Below are 18,794 nucleotides of genomic sequence, written 5' to 3'. Positions count from 1 at the left end.
GACAACTCTACGATCTCATCTTATCACAATAACTACATTGTTTTCTTTATATTATAGAATTTTCTATATTTTAAATATTTAAAAAAAAACTATTTCATTATTTATTTATTTTTACTAAACACACATATTACGTGTACCACAATATGTTAGAAATTAAAATGAAAGATTGTTTTAGAAATTATAAAAAAGTTTAATCAAATTATATAATGAAGATATAATAATTATTTTACATAAAATTTCATTAAATTTAAAATTAAATTAAAGTTAATTAGTGTAGAGATTTTTATTTTAATTATATAATAAGATATACTCTTTGTAGTGAACGAAAGAAATTTTTTTGAAAAAGAAAATTTGGACAGCGAAAATGAACAGTGTAAAAATAATAATTTTTTGAAAAATCAATTTTAAATTTTATTCCATTTAAATATAAAAAAATTATTAATTTGAATTTGATACGAAATCTTGAATCAATTCCTTTCCCCAACTCACCTAAGGCATCTTTGTGTTTTCCGTCCAAAGAACGAGTTACGGCGGAACACGACTAACCACACGTTTTCAATCTCAACCGTTTACTCCTCATCCACTGATCGAGACCGTTAATTCATTCCGCTTCCCTATATATAATTGCCCAATCTCTTATCCTTTTACTCGTTCACGAAATAAAACCTAAAATTCTCCGTTGATCAAATCGATTGAAAATTATAAGTCCTGAATTCGAATGATTCGATAATATTTTGCGCCGAACGCGATTTCGATCTTGAAATTTATTTTTGTGTGAAGTAAATTTCTAAATCTTGCGTCCTTGTTGGTATAATTTGGAGTAGGATTTGGATTTTGATCTAGATTCCCTCTTGTCAAACGAATTTGCAAAATAAATTCGAATTTTCTGTTTCCCTGGTGAGATTACGAATCCGGTTTCTTCGGCTGATTCTCGAATTTGTCAAATTCTAGAGTTTTTACTTCGAAATTAACGAGCAGGCGATGATGATGAATCAGCAGCAGCAGCAGCAGTTGATGAACATGAATCCTAATCTAATGAGTTTGAATCCAATGAACCCACAACAACTTCAGCAGTCTCAGCCTCAGGTAATCTCATCGAACTGTTATAGGCCTGGTGCACGTATTCCAATGGTCTTTGAATCGAGTTATCCGATTAATTATTACTCTGATCAACAGATGCTTCCGATTAATTGGAGCTATGGTGTGTGGCCCCCGCATTTGCCGCCGCGACTGCCGTTTCAAAACCCTAATCCTAATTCGAACGTCGGTTCTGTAAACCCACCGGCTTCTACTTTCAAAAATCCGTTGGGTCCAAGGAGCCGCTGGAAGGGAAAAAGGATGAATAATCCCAACGACAAGAGAAGGAAGGAGCAGCATAAATCGCTGATGGTGGGCGATAGTGGCGGTGGTCTTACGGGTGGTGTCAATATAATCGGCGGTGGTGATGCAAACTTGAATTTTAGTAACTATAATTTACCTAGTTTGAATGAGTTGCAGTATCAAAACCGATTGAAGACTAGGAAGTTTTTCCCCAAAAAAAAGTTCAATCAGAATAATAATAATATGAACATGAATATGGGTTATAATAATAGTAATTATGGTAACAGCAGGTGTGCTCCATTTGCTCCAAGGAACACCACTTCCTTTTTAATTAGGGCGAAGAAGAGTGGTGGTATCGCGTCTTTGGTTTCTCCATGTCCGGTCACGCCTGCAGTCTTGCCGACTCCTATTTTTTCTCCTTCCCGGGAGGTTTTAGTGGACATGGCCAAGGAAGAGTGGGGTGTTGATGGGTATGGATCAATGAAGGGGTTGATTAGGTTAAGATCACCTGGACATGAAATGGAGGCTCACGAGGATGGAGAGGATGGTGACGGAGGTTCGAGTGAGAGTGATGTGGAGGAGCATGTTGAGGTCGAGAGGAGGTTGGACCATGATTTGAGCAGGTTTGAGATGATTTATAACCCTAATAGTGTCAGTGTCGGTGGGATGGAGTATCACAACGTGTTGGAGAATCGAGTGGATGATCAGGATTCTCATATTGCTCAGCTGGAGGAGGAGAATATGATATTAAAGGAAAGATTGTTTTTAATGGAGAGAGAGATAGGGGGCTTGACAAGGAGGTTGCGATGCCTTGAGAGGAGGGGAGGAAATAGAGTGGAGGACCACGAGGAGGTAGTGGAGAATGAATCTGATGACGGAAGCGATAGTCGTGAGTATGCACATTCAATGGAGGAAAATAATGATGAATTTTGTGAAGAGAATGTTCATGGGTGTGGTTTTTTCCAAGGCAATGATGATAACCATAAGAATGCTGTTTTTTACGAGAACGTAGAGAACGAAGATAGGCTATTTGGAGCTGATAAGAATGATAACATTGCAGACCCTGAATGCAAAGTAGAAAAGAACAATGACGAGCTTGTAGACAAAAATAAGGACAAAAAGATCATTGTACCATGTGATGAAATAGAACAAAGCAATGAGGACATGAACAAGTGTGCAGATATGGAAGTGAAGGCAGGGGATAATTGATTAGGCTGAGTACAGAATTGTAGACGTAGAAGTTTGTGTTGAAAATATTGAAGTTGCAAAATAAAAAGTGGTTCCTAGCATGGATGATGCAAATTCAAGCTTAACAGAAATATTGATGACTGACAGAATCACATTGACATAGTGACTCAAAAAGTCGTAGTTTGGTCTTGCTCATGATAAATCTGTACATTTATTTGGGTAGAAAATCCACATCTTGTTTTGTCTCCCAATCTAACAATGAGAGAGCAGAACTGAGTTCTTTCCTACTTTCTGGAACATGTTTCTTACCTTATGATCTTAGTTCTTCGTATGCTTCTACTTAAAGTTTCAGCTTTGTGTGACTTGTTGTGAGAAGGCTTATAGTTGTGAAAGACTTGAATTTATATTTTGTTTCTGATGGACCTATGAATTTTTTGGTATACTCTCTATGGCTTTGTTCTTTCAGCTTTTACTAGTTATCTGATGGCTATTTATGCGGACCACAAGGGGGTGGATTCTTCAGACTCTACCTGCTGCTATTGCACCATCTACTCTGAATCCCTCAAAGGAAGGAATCTCGTTCTGTATAAATTCAGTTTTTTTCTTTTCTTTGTCATGCTAAGTGAATAAGGTATTCTGAGTCTTACCGTTGTATGCAGTGGATTGTCTGCTCTACAACGATCAGCTCTCCGATGGACGTTGGAACTGCTAATCAATTCGATAAATAGCACTCGAAACTTGGGGTATCATTTTCACGTTTTTCTCAAGACAAAAACTTGTGTGAGACGGTCTCACGGGTCGTATTTGTGAGACGGGTATCTTATTTGGGTCATCCATGAAAAAGTATTACTTTTTATGCTAAGAGTACTACTATTTATTGTGAATATGGGTAGTGTTGACCCGTCTCACAGATTAAGATCCGTGAGACGATCTCACATGAGACCCACTCTTTTCTCAATTATGTTGTTTAGAATTTGTTTGATATTATTTGATTGTATGTTTTGTGTGTGTATATATATCACAAAAACTCTAATGATAACGTCTTAATGATAAATTTATAATTTTGTAAAACAGATCTCTCTTTTCCTGACATATTCATTCAAAATTATTACTTTTTCTGTACAGTTCGCATATATATATATATTATATATATATATATATATATATGTATGTAGAGAGAGAGAGAGTTGTTTAGTTCAACTCTTACAAGTTACATCAAATATTATAGGGAAAATCATTGTTGAAGGGGTTGGTTTCGTTTCTCTTAAGTTGCTTAAAATATAATTGGGAAAATTTCTTTATATTTGTCTCTTTGTGATTTTGGTCATCAAATTTCAGTTTTAATATGTAATTTTTTTTTTACAATTTCGATCATTTTTCAGACATGATGTTGATGTGACATCAATGTAGTGTTAATGTGGTGCTGACGTGATTCGTAATGCCAATGTGGTGCTGACTTTGAGTCATGTCAACAATTCCGATTAAAAATGATTAAAATTGTCAAAAATCGAAAAACGCAAGACTAAATTTAAATTTTACTACATAAAAATCAAAATCACAAATAGATAAACATAAATGTTAAAAAAAAATGGGTTTTCTAATATTATATTTCTTAGAACTTAAAACCTATTTGTTGATTTTAAATGATAACATAAAAAATTAACCTTCTAAAATCTTGTATAGAATCTCTACAAGTTGTAAGATGATTTCAAGATCCTATAATTTTTACATTCTGTTTATGATATAAATTTTATATAATGCCATCCACAATTAGAAAAATATTTCTTTCAAATATTTGTGGATCTCATAATCCACATCATCAATCAAATATTTCTTTACTCAAATATCTCATATTTCACAACCAAATATTTATGGGTCTCACTGTCATTTTAATTAATATTTTATTTTCATTTAAATAAAATCATTTAACAACTTTAATTACTTTTATCTATTATTTAGTATTATATTTTTATTGAAATATAAAAATAGAAAGTTTATAACTATTATTTTTGAATAACTAATTTGTAATAAAATAAACATTAATAAAATTAAAAAATTTATAACGAACTATACAAAACTAATTTACCACAAAACAATATTTATAACATTAATAATAAAAAATTACAAACCATAAATTTCAAACCACATTACATATTCAATCTTTTTAAAAACATAAATTGTAAACCACATACAAAATAAAATCACACTAAAATACATGATTTTAACACATAAATTGCAAACCAAACACATAAATAAAAACATGACATCAAATACAAATTACATGATGAACTTCTCAAGTTTTGGTTCTACCCAAACTGGGTATGGTCGACCAATTGGTAATATGGTCGACCAACAATTGGTCTTGGTCGTCCAAAAATGGTATGGTCGACCAATTTTTTTGGTCGACTAATGTTTTGTTTTGGTCGACCAATTTTTTGGTCGACTCAAGCTTGGTCGATCCCGGATTCGATTTAATTGTCCACTTGTGTCTGACGCGCGAGTGCAATGCACGCATGTGTCTCAAGTCAGCGTGAAACTCACGCTGGCTTGAAGATATTAAAAAAAAATTGCAATACTCGGGTATCGTTCTGACACAAAAATAAATAGTGTGCAATGGTGAATATTTAGATGGAGATAATATTTAGATGACTTGACATGTATTATATCCACCATTGTGGATGGCCTAAAAAGAAATTGAAGTATATATCCGACATGGATAAAGGAGAATTGCACATCATCGATTCTAAAATTTTGTGATTGTAAATCTTACGGAGTAGAGAGCCGTACAGCAGGATATAAAATGGTGCCCTTTATTAGCACCCTCATGTTCAGAATTGCAACATGCATGAAAGTGTGTGCTGCGACACTACTTCACGTGTTCAAAACCATTATATTTCAATTTACTTTTATAAATTTTCTAATTTTCTTTTATGAAACTCGAAATTAGTACCAAAGTAAACATATCAAACTTTTCAAAACTAACTTGCACTTGGAAATCTAGTGTCGCCATTTTAAAGAGGAGAAGTGATGACAGATAGTGTTGAAACCTGAGCGAAATTTTCAAGTGAAGATCATCATATGTATAACTCATTTGGTCATACACAGGATTTTTTAGATATTTGGAATTATATTGAGTTTAAACTTTTTCGACATCATGTTGAGCTAGTTTTTTTTAGATATTTAGAATGTATGAGTTTGAACTTCGCTTTGAGTTTGTGTTGGTACGGCAATGGTGATCGAAACCCGTCGGAAATTTGAAGGATCAGAACCGTTGGATAATTATATCTATAATATTTTTTTATATAAATTAATAATCATCATAAATTAAACGAAATAATGCTGGTGATACCCTCGGAGGGGCCTGGGTCGAGGGTACTGGATGATCTCAGGTCATTGGTTAGGTTCTGACAAGCTTTGAATCAGTTCAATAATAGCCGGGCAAGTGACTGCCCGAGACATCATCTCCTCGGACTTCCAGACGAGTTCTCGAGTGATGGTTCTCTATCCGGATTACCTCGATAATAGCACATCACTCGAGTGTACAAGTATGTGATATTTCTCAGGAAAAAAATCTCTGATTTGGACACATCTCATTGTGCTCTTACCTCTCATCATTTGCATAACCTTGCATAACCTAACCCAGTGAAATTGCTCAAGCATCTTACATCCATTTCTACCCGTTCACATCAAATGCAATGTGTGTCTTATTATAAAATCAATACAATCAAATTAGTTTTATAATCAAACTAATTAGTTAGAGATTTTCACGCTTGTAAGCTTACCCATGAATAAACAATAGTATAAACTTTGTCAAGTGTCGAGTTTCAAAAAAATTGTCGAATGCAATAGATTTTTATACAATAAAAGTAAAATATAAACACATCTGGCCCAGAAGGCTGTCACACGACCCATATCAATACATGTACGGTATTTAATACTCGTACACAACCCAAGACCCGATTTAACATAGACATACCCGACCCTTACTTAATGTAACCGGAGCCGTGGCCATCCTACGTTTGTGTCTATGATTATAATAATATATAAAATAAATGAAGACACATATGGGTGGGGGTGGGGGTGGGAGGAAAGGGAAATGTCACAGTAAAGTGAGATTAGAACTGACTTATGGTTAAACCTTCAAATTACAAGGATGGGAGTTTCTTGAAAACTAAAGTTACACTTGTACTTCTAAATGGTTAGTAAGCAAAGTCGCCAATTCTAGCTAGTATCCTACATAAGTCTAAACTAGACGTCTTTCCATAGCTTCTGTTCCACTTTACACTAAGAGTTGCAGGGAACTGTTGAATATCACCTAAATAATATTCCACTAAGGCGACAGTTTCTCCCACATGTAGCGACCTGGGAGAGGTAAGTCATTCACAATATCGAAGTTATACCTGCAAGACAAGTTGTGATCAAAAAGATGTAGAATTAGTTGCCTGATCATAAGTCAATTCTTTTTCAGTACGAGCAACAGCGTAAAACAAATGAAACCACCAACATACTTCTTGATAAAGTGTCGATGCTGAGACTCCTCCATTTGGGTGAAAAATTCCTCAAGTTCGTCGTCTGTAGGCATGCTTCTGAGACGAGTATTTCGGACCCTTTGATTGGTAGGAGTAAGAGTTGCAGACTTTGTGCTGGAGCCCGGTGTGATGCTAGTGTCGGCATCCCTAATCAAACTACAAGGCGTGCTCTCCCTGGTGCTCCTGCCCCAAATGCAGACTTATCAATAAAAGAAACACGAGAACAAAGCTATCAAACTACTTATTTAAACCCAGCTAAAAGACGTCCAAGAAACTCTCCGGCTTCCAAAAACATACGCAAGCATAATTTCCTAAAAACGTTTTTGTGAAACCGAAAGCAACTAACATGAAATATCAAACTTTTATCAAATACTGATGTGAGTTGAAAATAGGAGAAAGCTCTAATTCTAAAAGTGGATGAATTTTGGGGACCTCAGACCTCTCAGAGATCTTTCAACCAAAGGCCGAATAAATCTTTTTATGACACCTAAAAAAAGACTTCATCAAATTGAGCTAGTTTCTTCTTCTTCTTCTTCTTTTTCCAAAAACAGAAGCTATGCCATTTTTTCACCAAAATTCAATTACATCCCTTTCCCAAAATAAAAGAAAAACTATGCAAACACATCTTCCTTAATATTCTCATTTTTTTCCTTCACCGATCATATTAAAGAACACACACACAGAACAAAAAGGCGAGGAAAAAGGTGAATGTGAAGAAGAAACTATCAGCTTTCGTTTTCTCTTGCCAAACGATAACTCGCAAATAGCAGAAAAATTAATTAAACAAAATTAAAGAAGTAAAAAAACAATTAAACATTTAACACCACATAATTTTTTTCAAAATAATTCTATTTTAGCATAAAATTGAAATTAAAAAAATAATAAAATGGATAACCCAAATCTAACAAAAAAATATGGAAAATTTTAAAAAGCAAATACCTTCCCCTAGCTTCGGACACCAAAGTATTTTCCCCGAAAGAAGCCTCGATTTCCAAATCCCCCGTTTCAAACGCTCTGCATACGCCTTCTTCCTTGGGCACACTTCCACTTCCAAACTCCTCTTTTTCCGGGAAATTTAGACAATCTTTCGGAGAAGGAATCTTTTGCATGTTCTGCCTGACAAGAGTGGCCTTCTCAAGCCGCCGCGACCGCAGCTCGAGGTAACACTGGTCCGGCTTCGGAGGCAACGATTCAGCCGAGGAATGGACGCGCTGTAAGGCTAGGGTTTTGGCGCGAGTACGAACACCCAGGGAGGACTGCGAAGCATCCTTAACCGCAACGTCGCCACTTACTTTCGACTTCTTCATATACTTTCCCATCCCACTGAATTTCCTACGCGCGTGAAATCGAATTGGCACGATCACTGAAGTTAACAGAGAAGGGGTTTCATGGTGGAGGGAGGAGGAGGAGGAGAGGGAAATGAAGGAAGATTTCAGAATATCTCCTCTTCGGGTGTGGGGTGGGGGTCTGGTTAGGGTTTATAAATTAGGGGGCGAAAATTGCTATTTCGTATTTTCCGTTTAGTCCTCTATATATATACTTTCTTCATTTCAAAAACGTTCGGTCATCTTCCTTTCGACTTTTTGTTTTTCTTTTCTATGATATATTACTGTCCTATTAAAATTTTTGGTTTTAAATTATTTTTTGTGTAAAAAATATTTTAATTAATTTAAAATTATAAATTTTAAAAAATATATTTTTGTAATAATTAATGTATTATATGCGAAATAATCATTTACAATTCAAAAAAGTAGATATAGGTAAAAAAAAAAATTAGTAGGATATGATAATTATAAATATTAACAGAATTGATAAAATCTCTCAAAATCTCAACTATCTTGAATCTCGTCTCATTCTCATCACAAAAATATCCTGACTCGTGCTTTTTTCGACTTCAATTGTCAGGAGTTGGAAGAGATATCATGTATGTAATATATTTTGGATGGAATTATTATCCCTACTTGATTATATCAATAATAATTTTTTATATTTTTTGAAAAATTATTATAATATTATTAACATATTGAGAGATTTTCATTTTAAATCTTATGAATATCAATTTTTTTTGGCGATAAAAAGTTGAAGCTTATGAATTCAGATAAAATATAATATTATATAATAGAAATGTAAGAAAGTGTGTATTAAATAATCAGAGAGATAATCATTACTATTATTGAATTTATAATAAAGTTTTCATTGGAATGCTAAAAAAAGGCTGACTCACCTGTCCTTTATTGTGGTGCCACTCGTGTGCAATGAATATCAACCATTAAATCAGCATCAATTGTATCCATAAAGTTTAGACTTAATCTCATGTCATTCATTTTTTCGAAATCTAAATCATTTCTAACACGAACGCGCGTCTCTCTCTGTTCGACACTATATTAAGTAGTTATTGTACCCACCTGATACGTGTGTCTACAGTTTTTTTTATAATTATTAAGAGACTAAAATAAACGTTGACAAATTATCGAAAGACTAAATTACTATTTGAATTGATAAAATTTAAAAGAAGATAAAAAAATGGTTTGTTGAAATTAAAAAAAAATTGTAATATTGATATAACATAAGGTCAAAGTTGAGAAAAAAATTTAATGTCTCATTTTGTCTCTATTAGGCCCAAACTTAATATATAGTATAGAAGTATAGATATTACGTCAAAAAAATAATCAAAATTATTTAAAAAAAACAAATATAATTGATTATAATTCAAAATTCACAACATAAAACATCAAAATCACAAAAATATTAATATATATGAAAAAAAAATTAATGTTCCCCAAAAAATAAATAGAGAAGAAAAAAATAGACATCCATGACTCCTTATTATTTGCTACTAATTTTCATTTAGTATTATATTATACATACCCAACAACAGTGACGGAACCACTTGCATATATACTTGTATTGACTTAATTTTTTTTTAAAATTTATATGTAAATTTTGTATAATTTTAGAATAATCCGAGTAGATCAATTTAAAATATTAAAAAATCCTAGAGTTTAAAATTCTAATCCAAATAGAATCATATTTCTGACTCCGTCACTGCTCAAAAATCATGCATGCATTCTTTAAATTAGATACTTATGTTGTCTTGGTGGACCTAGAAATTGTGGGGTTGGGATAAAGAAAGACGGATATCCGGTGGTTTATTCTAAGATAAGATTAAAATTAAAAAATATTTTATTATATCTTAGAAATAGGATTAGGACTTCCTTAATGTCAGACGAATCCAGTCCAATGAAATGAAAAAAGGAATCTCATGCTCCCGCCAAAAGGGTGCTATATCTTAATTACCATTACTATTATTTATCAGCAGACAGAGAATAAAAAATATGGTAGTTGATCATATATTAATTTATCTAGCTCTGTTTTAGTTTTGCTTGTCCAGGTAACTTACATCTAAAATTAGGGATATTTAGAAAATAGACATGGTGAACCACTTTTTGAAAAAATAAGCTCCCTGAGTGTATTTGTATTTGAAATACACGACAGAATGTCGTTTTTAAGGTTAGATAACAAAATAAACTGTAAAATTATTACATAATATTAACAATCATGGCAATATATTTGATCAAATGAGTTTAAAACCTAGCTGGGTAATCTCATTCAAAAGGATGTGTCAATATGTTAAGGAAATATTGCACACAAATTCATAGAATTCCGTTATTTTCTGTTTTTCCTAGCTCGTTTTCTTTCTAAATCAGTGTTTTTTTTTTCCCTCAATAATAAACAAAACCAGCTGATAAGCAGAAATCGATAATGTGCTGTTAGATATCAATCCTTTCACACAATTGATGATCTTACATCATAGAGTATGGTTGATGTGCTTCCAACTTGCTAAGCTTTCACAGACATTAATATTATGTTAATTTATAAAACTTAAAGTTCCGAAGACATGTCAACACTCCCCAATTGCTAGTTAATTTTCTCACCTTATTTCCATAATTTAACAGAACTGTCGTGACTTGCGGAGGCGACCATTCCAGTCTGAGGTGACTGTGCCAATGCAGCAATCATGTTTTCGTGGGCGGCAACTGTCATGCTTTTGTTCTCGGCCATGTTCCACAACTCCAGAGTCTACACCAAGTTAAAGGGGTGGTGTTGAAATATATTAAAAAGGTTATGCATGATGTTTTAAAAATGCAAGTTCCGAGCCTGGGGGGATTCAAGAATTTTAGAAGGGAATCTAATAATTCCTTTTTCCCAAAGGGGCGGAGGTAATCTAATGTTAACATTCTCAGTCCAGATCATAGGTCATCACTGAGTATGGATTTCTGTATAATTTACATGACCTAGTCAAAAGCTCAAGTCCTAACACTGGACTTTTTGAGTTCATCACCAAGAAATTAGGGTAATGTAACATAATACATTATGAAACTCAGATGCAGGATTAGTTGGCAGGAAAACATGGACACGATTGGCATCCCCAAATATAGTCTGATTAAACAGATCGTTGTGTGCAGCTGCATGTGTGTGTGTAAGAGAGGGGATGGCCTTACTCGCAGTCCGCCAATGACCAAGAGGGATGTATAGCTTGGGTGAAAAACACATGAATGGAACCGATTCCCATTGGAATTGAGCTCATGAATGAACTCTCCAGAGGCTAGTGACCAAACTTTAATGCTGTCCTCACTAACGGAAGCCAGCAGATCACCACTAAGGTCCCAGCACAAGTAGTTCACCACACCAGAATGCCCCTAATGAATCACCAAAAACTTTCGTGACACAACAAAGACTTCCACGGTATAACCTTGGAATGACAGACACATGAGAATGCATACAAACCTGGAAAGAATGTGTTTGTCTGTCATTTTCAACATCAAATATGGAAACCACCTTATCCGATGCCGCGGCTAATAGATGTCCGCTTATTGGTTGAAATCGAACTTGTGCGCTGCCTCCTTGCTACACCAACCAACCAAGACAAGCAAAACCAGAATTATAAAAGCAATTTAGAAAACAAAAAATAGTATTTATGGTGGGAAAAATAAAATTCAAATATGGCTATTCAATGACAGACCTTTGAAATACGAGTGCATGAAAATGGACTAATATTCCAATAGCGAATTTCATTGTTACTATCACAGAAACAAAAAAGATCATTCTTCTTAGGATGGAAATCCAGGGACATGACATGGGAAGTATGCCCAGTATAAGCATTCAGGCAGTAGCTTGGCTGCGTAAAAGATTGAAATAAAGTAAATACTTACAGTTGCAAAATGCAATACAGGTTTTTTTAAAAAAATATAATGGATTCAGTATACTCGGGTGGTGGATAAAGTTTCAAAGGTGAAAGTAGCTGAGAAATAAGTAACATACAAATGTGCTAGTGCGTATCTCATAGTTTTTATCGCACAAGGTTAATTCAAAAGTATAAACTTAAATTCAAGTAAAGGCAAGAGGGATTAATACATTAGCTGCATCCCACAATCTCACGGACTTATCAAATGAAGCTGTTGCGAGTTGAGTAGAATTTGGCCTGAAGCGGACGTCTGTAATTAAGTGCTGATGTTCTTCTGGCGTGCTCTCTGTATGCAGAGTATCCATGTTCCAAAGAACAGCCTAATGCAAGTGATAACAGATATATTACTCAGAATATTATGAATAACCAAGAGTAAACTCCTCCAGTAATCTAAAGTGGGGCCATGTGAAATTGAAAATCAAGAGAATGAAACGAGACTTAATGCAGTGATGCACAACAATAGAAGACAGCATGTGGTTTGCACACACTTTTGTGTTATACAGCCCCATACACACTGGACAGGATTATACCTTTTTGTCATGTCCAGCACTGGCTAACAACTTCCCATCAGAGGAGAAATGGCAACAGGTCACCTTATTCCTTGTCCGAAAACAGCTAACTTCCTCAAATGTAAAACCTGAGATTAAGCTGTAAATGATGAAATTGACATTCATCACAAAATACATTTAACCAAACAACAGATTTATACATGCTACATTTGAGGTGAACACCTTTTGAGGTCTCTGTTTTATGCACATTCAGGGTTTGTTTCAAAGAGCTATATAAATTTCCATCTCCTCCATCATTTGACAAAAACGATTCAACATTATCTTCAAGGGAACCAATGTCTCCAAAATTCTCCAAGTCATCCTTAGAAAGAAAAGAAACAATGAATTAAATGGCAACATAGTGCATACTTCTCAACAGAGTCATCAAATTTTACAAGATAATCCATAATACCAGCTCACCAGAAAGCTGAAACATATTTATATGACAAAAATGCTTTGGCACAAAGCTGGACATCTTTATATGACAAAAATGCATTGGCACAATCATATGAACATCAATTGGATACTCAAAATACTTTGTTGATTTGATGTGGGAGAATCAAGATTCTTGCTGTTGCCAAAGTTTGTAGGTCATCCAGAAGTTTACGAGAGAAACAGTAAAAATAAGGAAAGGAAGCCTACAAGAAAGACCTGCGCTTACAAGTTGATTTGTAGATGATGCAATGCCACCAGTACCCTCGGCACCATACATCATCATGCTCTTGGACACGCTGTTGACATGCTGAAGGCTACTTGGAGTAGTAATACCATCACCGGGTGTGTGTGTTGATTGCGGTGAGCTCGGAGAGGGTCCTACCGTATTTCCAGTACCAGTACTGTTGGCACGTCCTGATGAAGAGTGCTGTTTTCTTTTCCTGTTATTCTGTTTCATGTCAAAGACTGTGTCATATACTTTCCAAGCTTAGGTAAAATCAAGGATCGCCAAGCCTATGAAAAAGTCGGTACGAGGTGATAGTATTTGTGATGGGTGCAGCTATATGATCAATTAACAGAAACACATATTTGTAGGATTATTATTGTTTATCCAACAAACCTTCATCAACAACTTTACAAGAACGAACTAACCTGTTGCAATTGTTGCTGCTGCTGCTGATCCTGTTGTTGTGAGGAAGACTGCTGCAATTGGGCCATTTTCATCTGTTCATAAAGAAGGAATTTAATAGCAAGGACAATGCTAGTGGCAAACTAGCACCTAAATTGCATACTGCTATTCCTCTTTAGGCTTTACAAGAAGCAGCAAATGGAAGAAGCGTAAAAGAGTTAAGTATCTGTCCACCAATTAAGAAGAGCTGACCCCAAACTCGCATACTCATCAGAAACTAATTCATGAATAAAATAAGTCCACAATCGTCTAGCATATGAAAAGGACTGGCCAATGCCCAATTAATGCAAGTATCATGCATTGTTCATTTAAACAAAAACTTTTAAGAAATGACATCTAAATTAGCCACAGAAAACACCAAGGTATTTAACAGTAATTGAAAATAAAGGGCAGGGAGAAGCATCGGGATAAAATTTTTAGGAAGTATAGTTAGTTGGCTGTTACATATTGGTCCTCCATGTGAAATTATTAAAACAGTTTTTAGGGCCATATATCAAGAAATATAATTCTTTCCTCCTGTATCTTTTTCCTTTCACTACTAATATCTTGTGTGATACAACCTCAACTGACAGATTCCAGGATCGAAGAAAATGCGAGCCGACTTCGAGTACAGCCATATTTATTCAATGGTGTAAAATTTGGCAGTTACATATTGGTCCTCTATCTGATTACCTAAATGGTTACATCACATAGGGGATCACATGCATTAATATAAGCCAACAATCATGATTTCAGATACAATTATAACCTTTGGTGAATTTGATTGCACTGGAGAGCAAATAGATCCATCATTTCTGGGAGTTTGGCCATCTTTCACACTAAAATTACCCCTCGGTAATCCTCCAAACCCATAATTAGCAGAATTTCCAAGGTTGCCTTGTGCCTGTGCCTGTGCCTGTGCCTGTGCCTGTGCCTGTGCTAGAGCCTGCTGTTGTTGTGATGCCAAAAGAAACTGATTCTGAGCCTGTAGATTTGGTTTTTGTACTTGTAAACCCATACTTGGCCTCAATTGATCAATTCCCTACATGTTATGGTAAACATCATTTCCACAATGGAAAATTAATCCTTAAATAATAACAGACAAATAAGCTACAACACATTCACAGTCAGCGGCCAGCCCTTCAATGGTAGACCAGTGACACCTTGATTCAAACCTGAAACAAAACGATTCTCAATCAAATGATCAGACAGAATCATCATGAAAATTCTCTTGGGAAACTGATACAGCAACGATCCAATTATTATGCAACTCTGACATAATTAAGATCTGGACAAGTATGATGGAGCTTCACAAGCAAATTACTGATATTGCAAGCGTCTTTGCATCATTTGATGCTGCAATCTACGTGACAAATTATTGCTATTATTGGAAATGGTGACATGATGGCATAATGCTCGCTCTTTAGGCATCCGGCTTGCATTTTTATAGTATGTCACAAGTCAAAAGAGCATCTCTAACCCAACCTTTATGATTCAAGGAAAGATAAGTGAATAGCTTCTCTCACCACCAGTTAGCTATTGGGCATAATCACGCCACATTCAAACTTGTCTTCTAGAGTAGAATTTCCATTTCAGATGCTTCCTTTGAGTTTTGCTATCATGGCTACACTAAAAAATCTATCACTTAAGTACTAAAGGTAATGAAATGGACAACATGACCAAATAACTATATCTATATCGATATCTCTGATTGCATGTAAGTTTGCGAGATATTGAAATTTTGATCAGTAAACGTGTCACTCTGAAGTGGTCAAATGCTACGAAATAAAAAAAAAATTTGTTGGAACAAAGTGGACATATTTTTAAATGAGTTGACAATGGAGATGCTCTTGTTCAAATTATTAATATAAAAAATGAAAGGAGCCAACACAAAATAATTTTCACATACTAACAAAATCATCATTCATAAACCCAGATACCATAATTGCAGGTACCAAAATGCAAAATTAGCGACATGTTATTAATTTCTTGACCGTTAATAATGGGAATGCACATTTAAGTGTTCATGCCTAAAAAAAACCAAAGAGGATCCAGACCGAAGAACATATTTGGCTGCAATTTTTATCCATCATGCTAGAAAAAATGTCATTATCAAACTAGTAATTTTACCAACGCGCACATCCTGATTATTTTAAACATCAACAACAAACTTTCGATTTGACCTTGTGTCTGTACAGCAGTAACCTTTGCCGCAAATAACCAAAAATAGCATAACTCTCTCTCAGGAAAACACCTAGCTTGCAGAAACATTCAGAACTATTACCTGCACCACCAAGTCCAGATTTTGACTGCAGAATCGCTTGACCATATATAGATGATGGATCCATGGGCAAAGACTTCTGAGTTGCACTCAAGTTAACTTCCGTTTTAATGTCCTGGAAACATGAAAGCTACAAGGTTGAGCACATTAAGTTAAGAAAGTAAAAGGGATCAAAACAAAATGGCCCCAACCAAAAAAAATGGTATAGTAATTACAGGGGCCAGTTGAGGACGTCCTTGAATTTGCTGCAAAGCTGCAGACATGCTCCCCGAATTGCCTTGCACCACTTGTCTGAATCGATGGCTTGGAAATAAGGATCCAATGGGACAATACAAAAACAATTAAAAAACATCCAATTTACGAGGTCGCGTACGGCGTTACCCTTGTTGATTTGAAGCTGACTTCAGAAGTGCCATCCTATTTGAATCAACAAGTCCGGGTGATGTCTCCGAATCCATAGAATGGGGATGTTTCATCTGTTCTTCATACATTTTCATAGCCAATACACTGGCAGATGGCTGTCCTATCATCCCGTCAATTGAGCTCATTGGACCGCCTAGGTGGGGATGATTAGGATCCCTTCGCTGTAATTGGGCTTGGGCGTTGCGCTGCTGCATGAGCTGCATTTGATGCATTTGCAACTGTTGTTGCTGCTCCCTTGTTTTGATTTGCTGAGTCTGACATTATTCCACGGAAAAATTATGTGTAGATCCATAACATGCATATCAATATACCATGTCACGAAACTTATGCACCAGGAAAAAATTGCAAAATTATCAGAACCTCAATGTAGGCAGCCGCTGCCTCTGAGTGCTTCTCGTTTGTTCTTGCAATGAATATGTCCCAAAAGACAGACCACCACTCGAAAAGAAATCCTCCTGGGGCATCAATGGCTAAGAATAGTAGCCAAATGAAAAATATAAGCAGCAAAATCAAACAGAGTCTTAAACAAAAGTCAACCAAATTATATAATCAAAGCTCAAAAAATCTCCTACCTACAGGATCTGTAGCAACTTTTCCCTCTGTCATGAACGCTTTGGCAGAATTGAGCAATTTTCTTTTCAACAAATAGTCATGAATATAGACATCAAGCCTAGTGAAATAAAATTTAAAAAATAAACAGAAACCTTTGTCAGCGATCACTTAGTTATTTAATCAACTCAAACAAAATAACTGCTGAAACCGTTACAGAAAAATGCGAACCAAATAGCATAATTGATCTACAGCAAGAGAATTATTTGATATTGATAAGAAGTATTTCCTCAGCGATTATTACCCATTAACAGGCATAATTTGAACCTGTTTCTCAAATTGGTAACAAATGATACGATGTTACGTATATTTCCCTTCTGAATTCACCCACAACTGGAAAAATAAAAGGAAAAAAACACCAAAAAAATAATTAATTACATCTTATCAGCTTCCCAATTACTCTGTGCCATGACTGATACTCAACCCGAATCCAAAGAACTCTGCAAAGTCACACTCTGCCCACAGAAATCGATTCAGATTAAGTTAACGCAATTTAAAACAAAAAACCGCAACTAAAGGAGCCGATTTTTTGTCCCAAAAAAAAATTTACAAAGATTAAGCAAACCCAAACTAGAAAATCTATTTTAAGGTACTTTTTTTTTGGATAAAATAAAAAAAATACTCTTGGATTTACCGCTATTGAGATATCAGTTCCTGCATTGACGATCCACGTAAAACACCAGACGAAAAACCTAATTCGAGGTATTTCACAACAAAAACCGCGAAATCAGCCAAATTCACTTCGCCAGAAAGGGTTCTTAACATTAAAAAAAATATGGAATTTCTCCCAGCTCCGCACACTTTGTTCCAAAATTCACTAGCGAATCGACAAATTCTTAAAGTTTCTCCACCAAATCAGCTACTCGGATGCAAATTTCTTACCAATGTCCTCCCCGCGATCGCGATCTTAGATTTTAATCAATTAACCCCGCAAACATTTCAAGATTACAACACAAATTACAGACTCACGAACACGAACGTTGTGTGAATATTCTAAATAAATATTATTCGAATTCACCAACCTTCCGCAAAAATACAATTAAAAAAAACAGATAAAATTTTATGAATTGGATTGTAGTGAAGAACGAAGCTCAGTTTACAGAATGAATGAGAAAAGAGTAGAGAGAAGATAAACATCAGAGACGCGAATGCCAAAAAATAGCTGGAAAAGCGGTCAGGTTGGGATCTAACCTCTGGTTTGGGTGAGGTACCATAGGTATTCACACTTGTGCCTTTAATTAATTAATTAAGCTGAGCGGTGAGGTTGGGATCTCAGTTTCAGGTTTGGGAGGAGACTTGTTTCTCACCTTGAAAGTTTCAATATCAATAAATAATAAAATTTTGAACATGATAGTAAAATTTATATCTCAAATATATCATTCAGTTTTTAAATTTAATAATATTATTATTTCATCATTGGCAAAAACTTATATGAGACGGTCTCACGGATCGTATTTTGTGATATGGATCTCTTATTTGGATTATTCATGAAAAAATATTATTTTTTATGCTAAAAGTATTAATTTTTAGAGTGGGTCTCGTGTGAGAC

The 18,794-nt window shown here is 35.0% G+C and overlaps 3 protein-coding genes across 6 annotated transcripts; 1 reads left to right on the top strand and 2 right to left on the bottom strand.

The window, feature by feature from the left end:
• Positions 1-637: 637 nt before the first annotated feature.
• Positions 638-2,954, top strand: LOC140959052 (uncharacterized). 2 transcript variants are annotated; one of them, XM_073416772.1, is made up of 3 exons: positions 638-897; positions 979-1,086; positions 1,177-2,954. In XM_073416772.1, the coding sequence occupies exons 2-3, from the start codon at positions 982-984 to the stop codon at positions 2,527-2,529; spliced, it is 1,458 nt and encodes a 485-aa protein (XP_073272873.1). In that variant the 5' UTR covers positions 638-897; positions 979-981; the 3' UTR covers positions 2,530-2,954. The 2 variants fall into 2 exon arrangements, with proteins under 2 accessions (XP_073272873.1, XP_073272872.1); XM_073416771.1 differs by having other exon boundaries at positions 638-1,086.
• A 3,653-nt stretch (positions 2,955-6,607) lies between these two features.
• On the bottom strand, positions 6,608-8,505 carry LOC140958487 (cyclin-dependent kinase inhibitor 3-like). Its single transcript, XM_073415946.1, has 3 exons — positions 7,977-8,505; positions 7,017-7,220; positions 6,608-6,908 (listed from the first exon to the last, which is right to left on the bottom strand). The coding sequence occupies exons 1-3, from the start codon at positions 8,354-8,356 to the stop codon at positions 6,839-6,841; spliced, it is 654 nt and encodes a 217-aa protein (XP_073272047.1). The 5' UTR covers positions 8,357-8,505; the 3' UTR covers positions 6,608-6,838.
• Positions 8,506-10,783: 2,278 nt separating this feature from the next.
• On the bottom strand, positions 10,784-18,405 carry LOC140958852 (transcriptional corepressor LEUNIG_HOMOLOG-like). Of its 3 annotated transcripts, XM_073416425.1 has the most exons (19): positions 18,128-18,405; positions 17,880-17,937; positions 17,624-17,700; positions 17,209-17,306; positions 16,997-17,106; positions 16,595-16,890; positions 16,429-16,504; positions 16,217-16,328; positions 15,052-15,107; positions 14,702-14,974; positions 13,917-13,988; positions 13,492-13,713; positions 13,014-13,152; positions 12,813-12,919; positions 12,453-12,602; positions 12,061-12,216; positions 11,826-11,945; positions 11,540-11,737; positions 10,784-11,117 (listed from the first exon to the last, which is right to left on the bottom strand). In XM_073416425.1, exons 3-19 carry the CDS (start codon positions 17,653-17,655, stop codon positions 10,974-10,976), a joined length of 2,361 nt encoding a protein of 786 aa, XP_073272526.1. In that variant the 5' UTR covers positions 17,656-17,700; positions 17,880-17,937; positions 18,128-18,405; the 3' UTR covers positions 10,784-10,973. The 3 variants fall into 3 exon arrangements, with proteins under 3 accessions (XP_073272526.1, XP_073272525.1, XP_073272527.1); XM_073416424.1 differs by having other exon boundaries at positions 17,880-18,405; XM_073416426.1 differs by having other exon boundaries at positions 15,058-15,107; positions 17,880-18,403.
• Between the last annotated feature and the right edge of the window lie 389 nt (positions 18,406-18,794).

The sequence above is a fragment of the Primulina huaijiensis genome, chromosome 15, assembly GCF_012295235.1.
Source record: "Primulina huaijiensis isolate GDHJ02 chromosome 15, ASM1229523v2, whole genome shotgun sequence".
NCBI lineage: Eukaryota > Viridiplantae > Streptophyta > Magnoliopsida > Lamiales > Gesneriaceae > Primulina > Primulina huaijiensis.
Note: the sequence above shows the minus strand (reverse complement) of the source record. Positions and strands in the feature narration are given on the sequence as shown.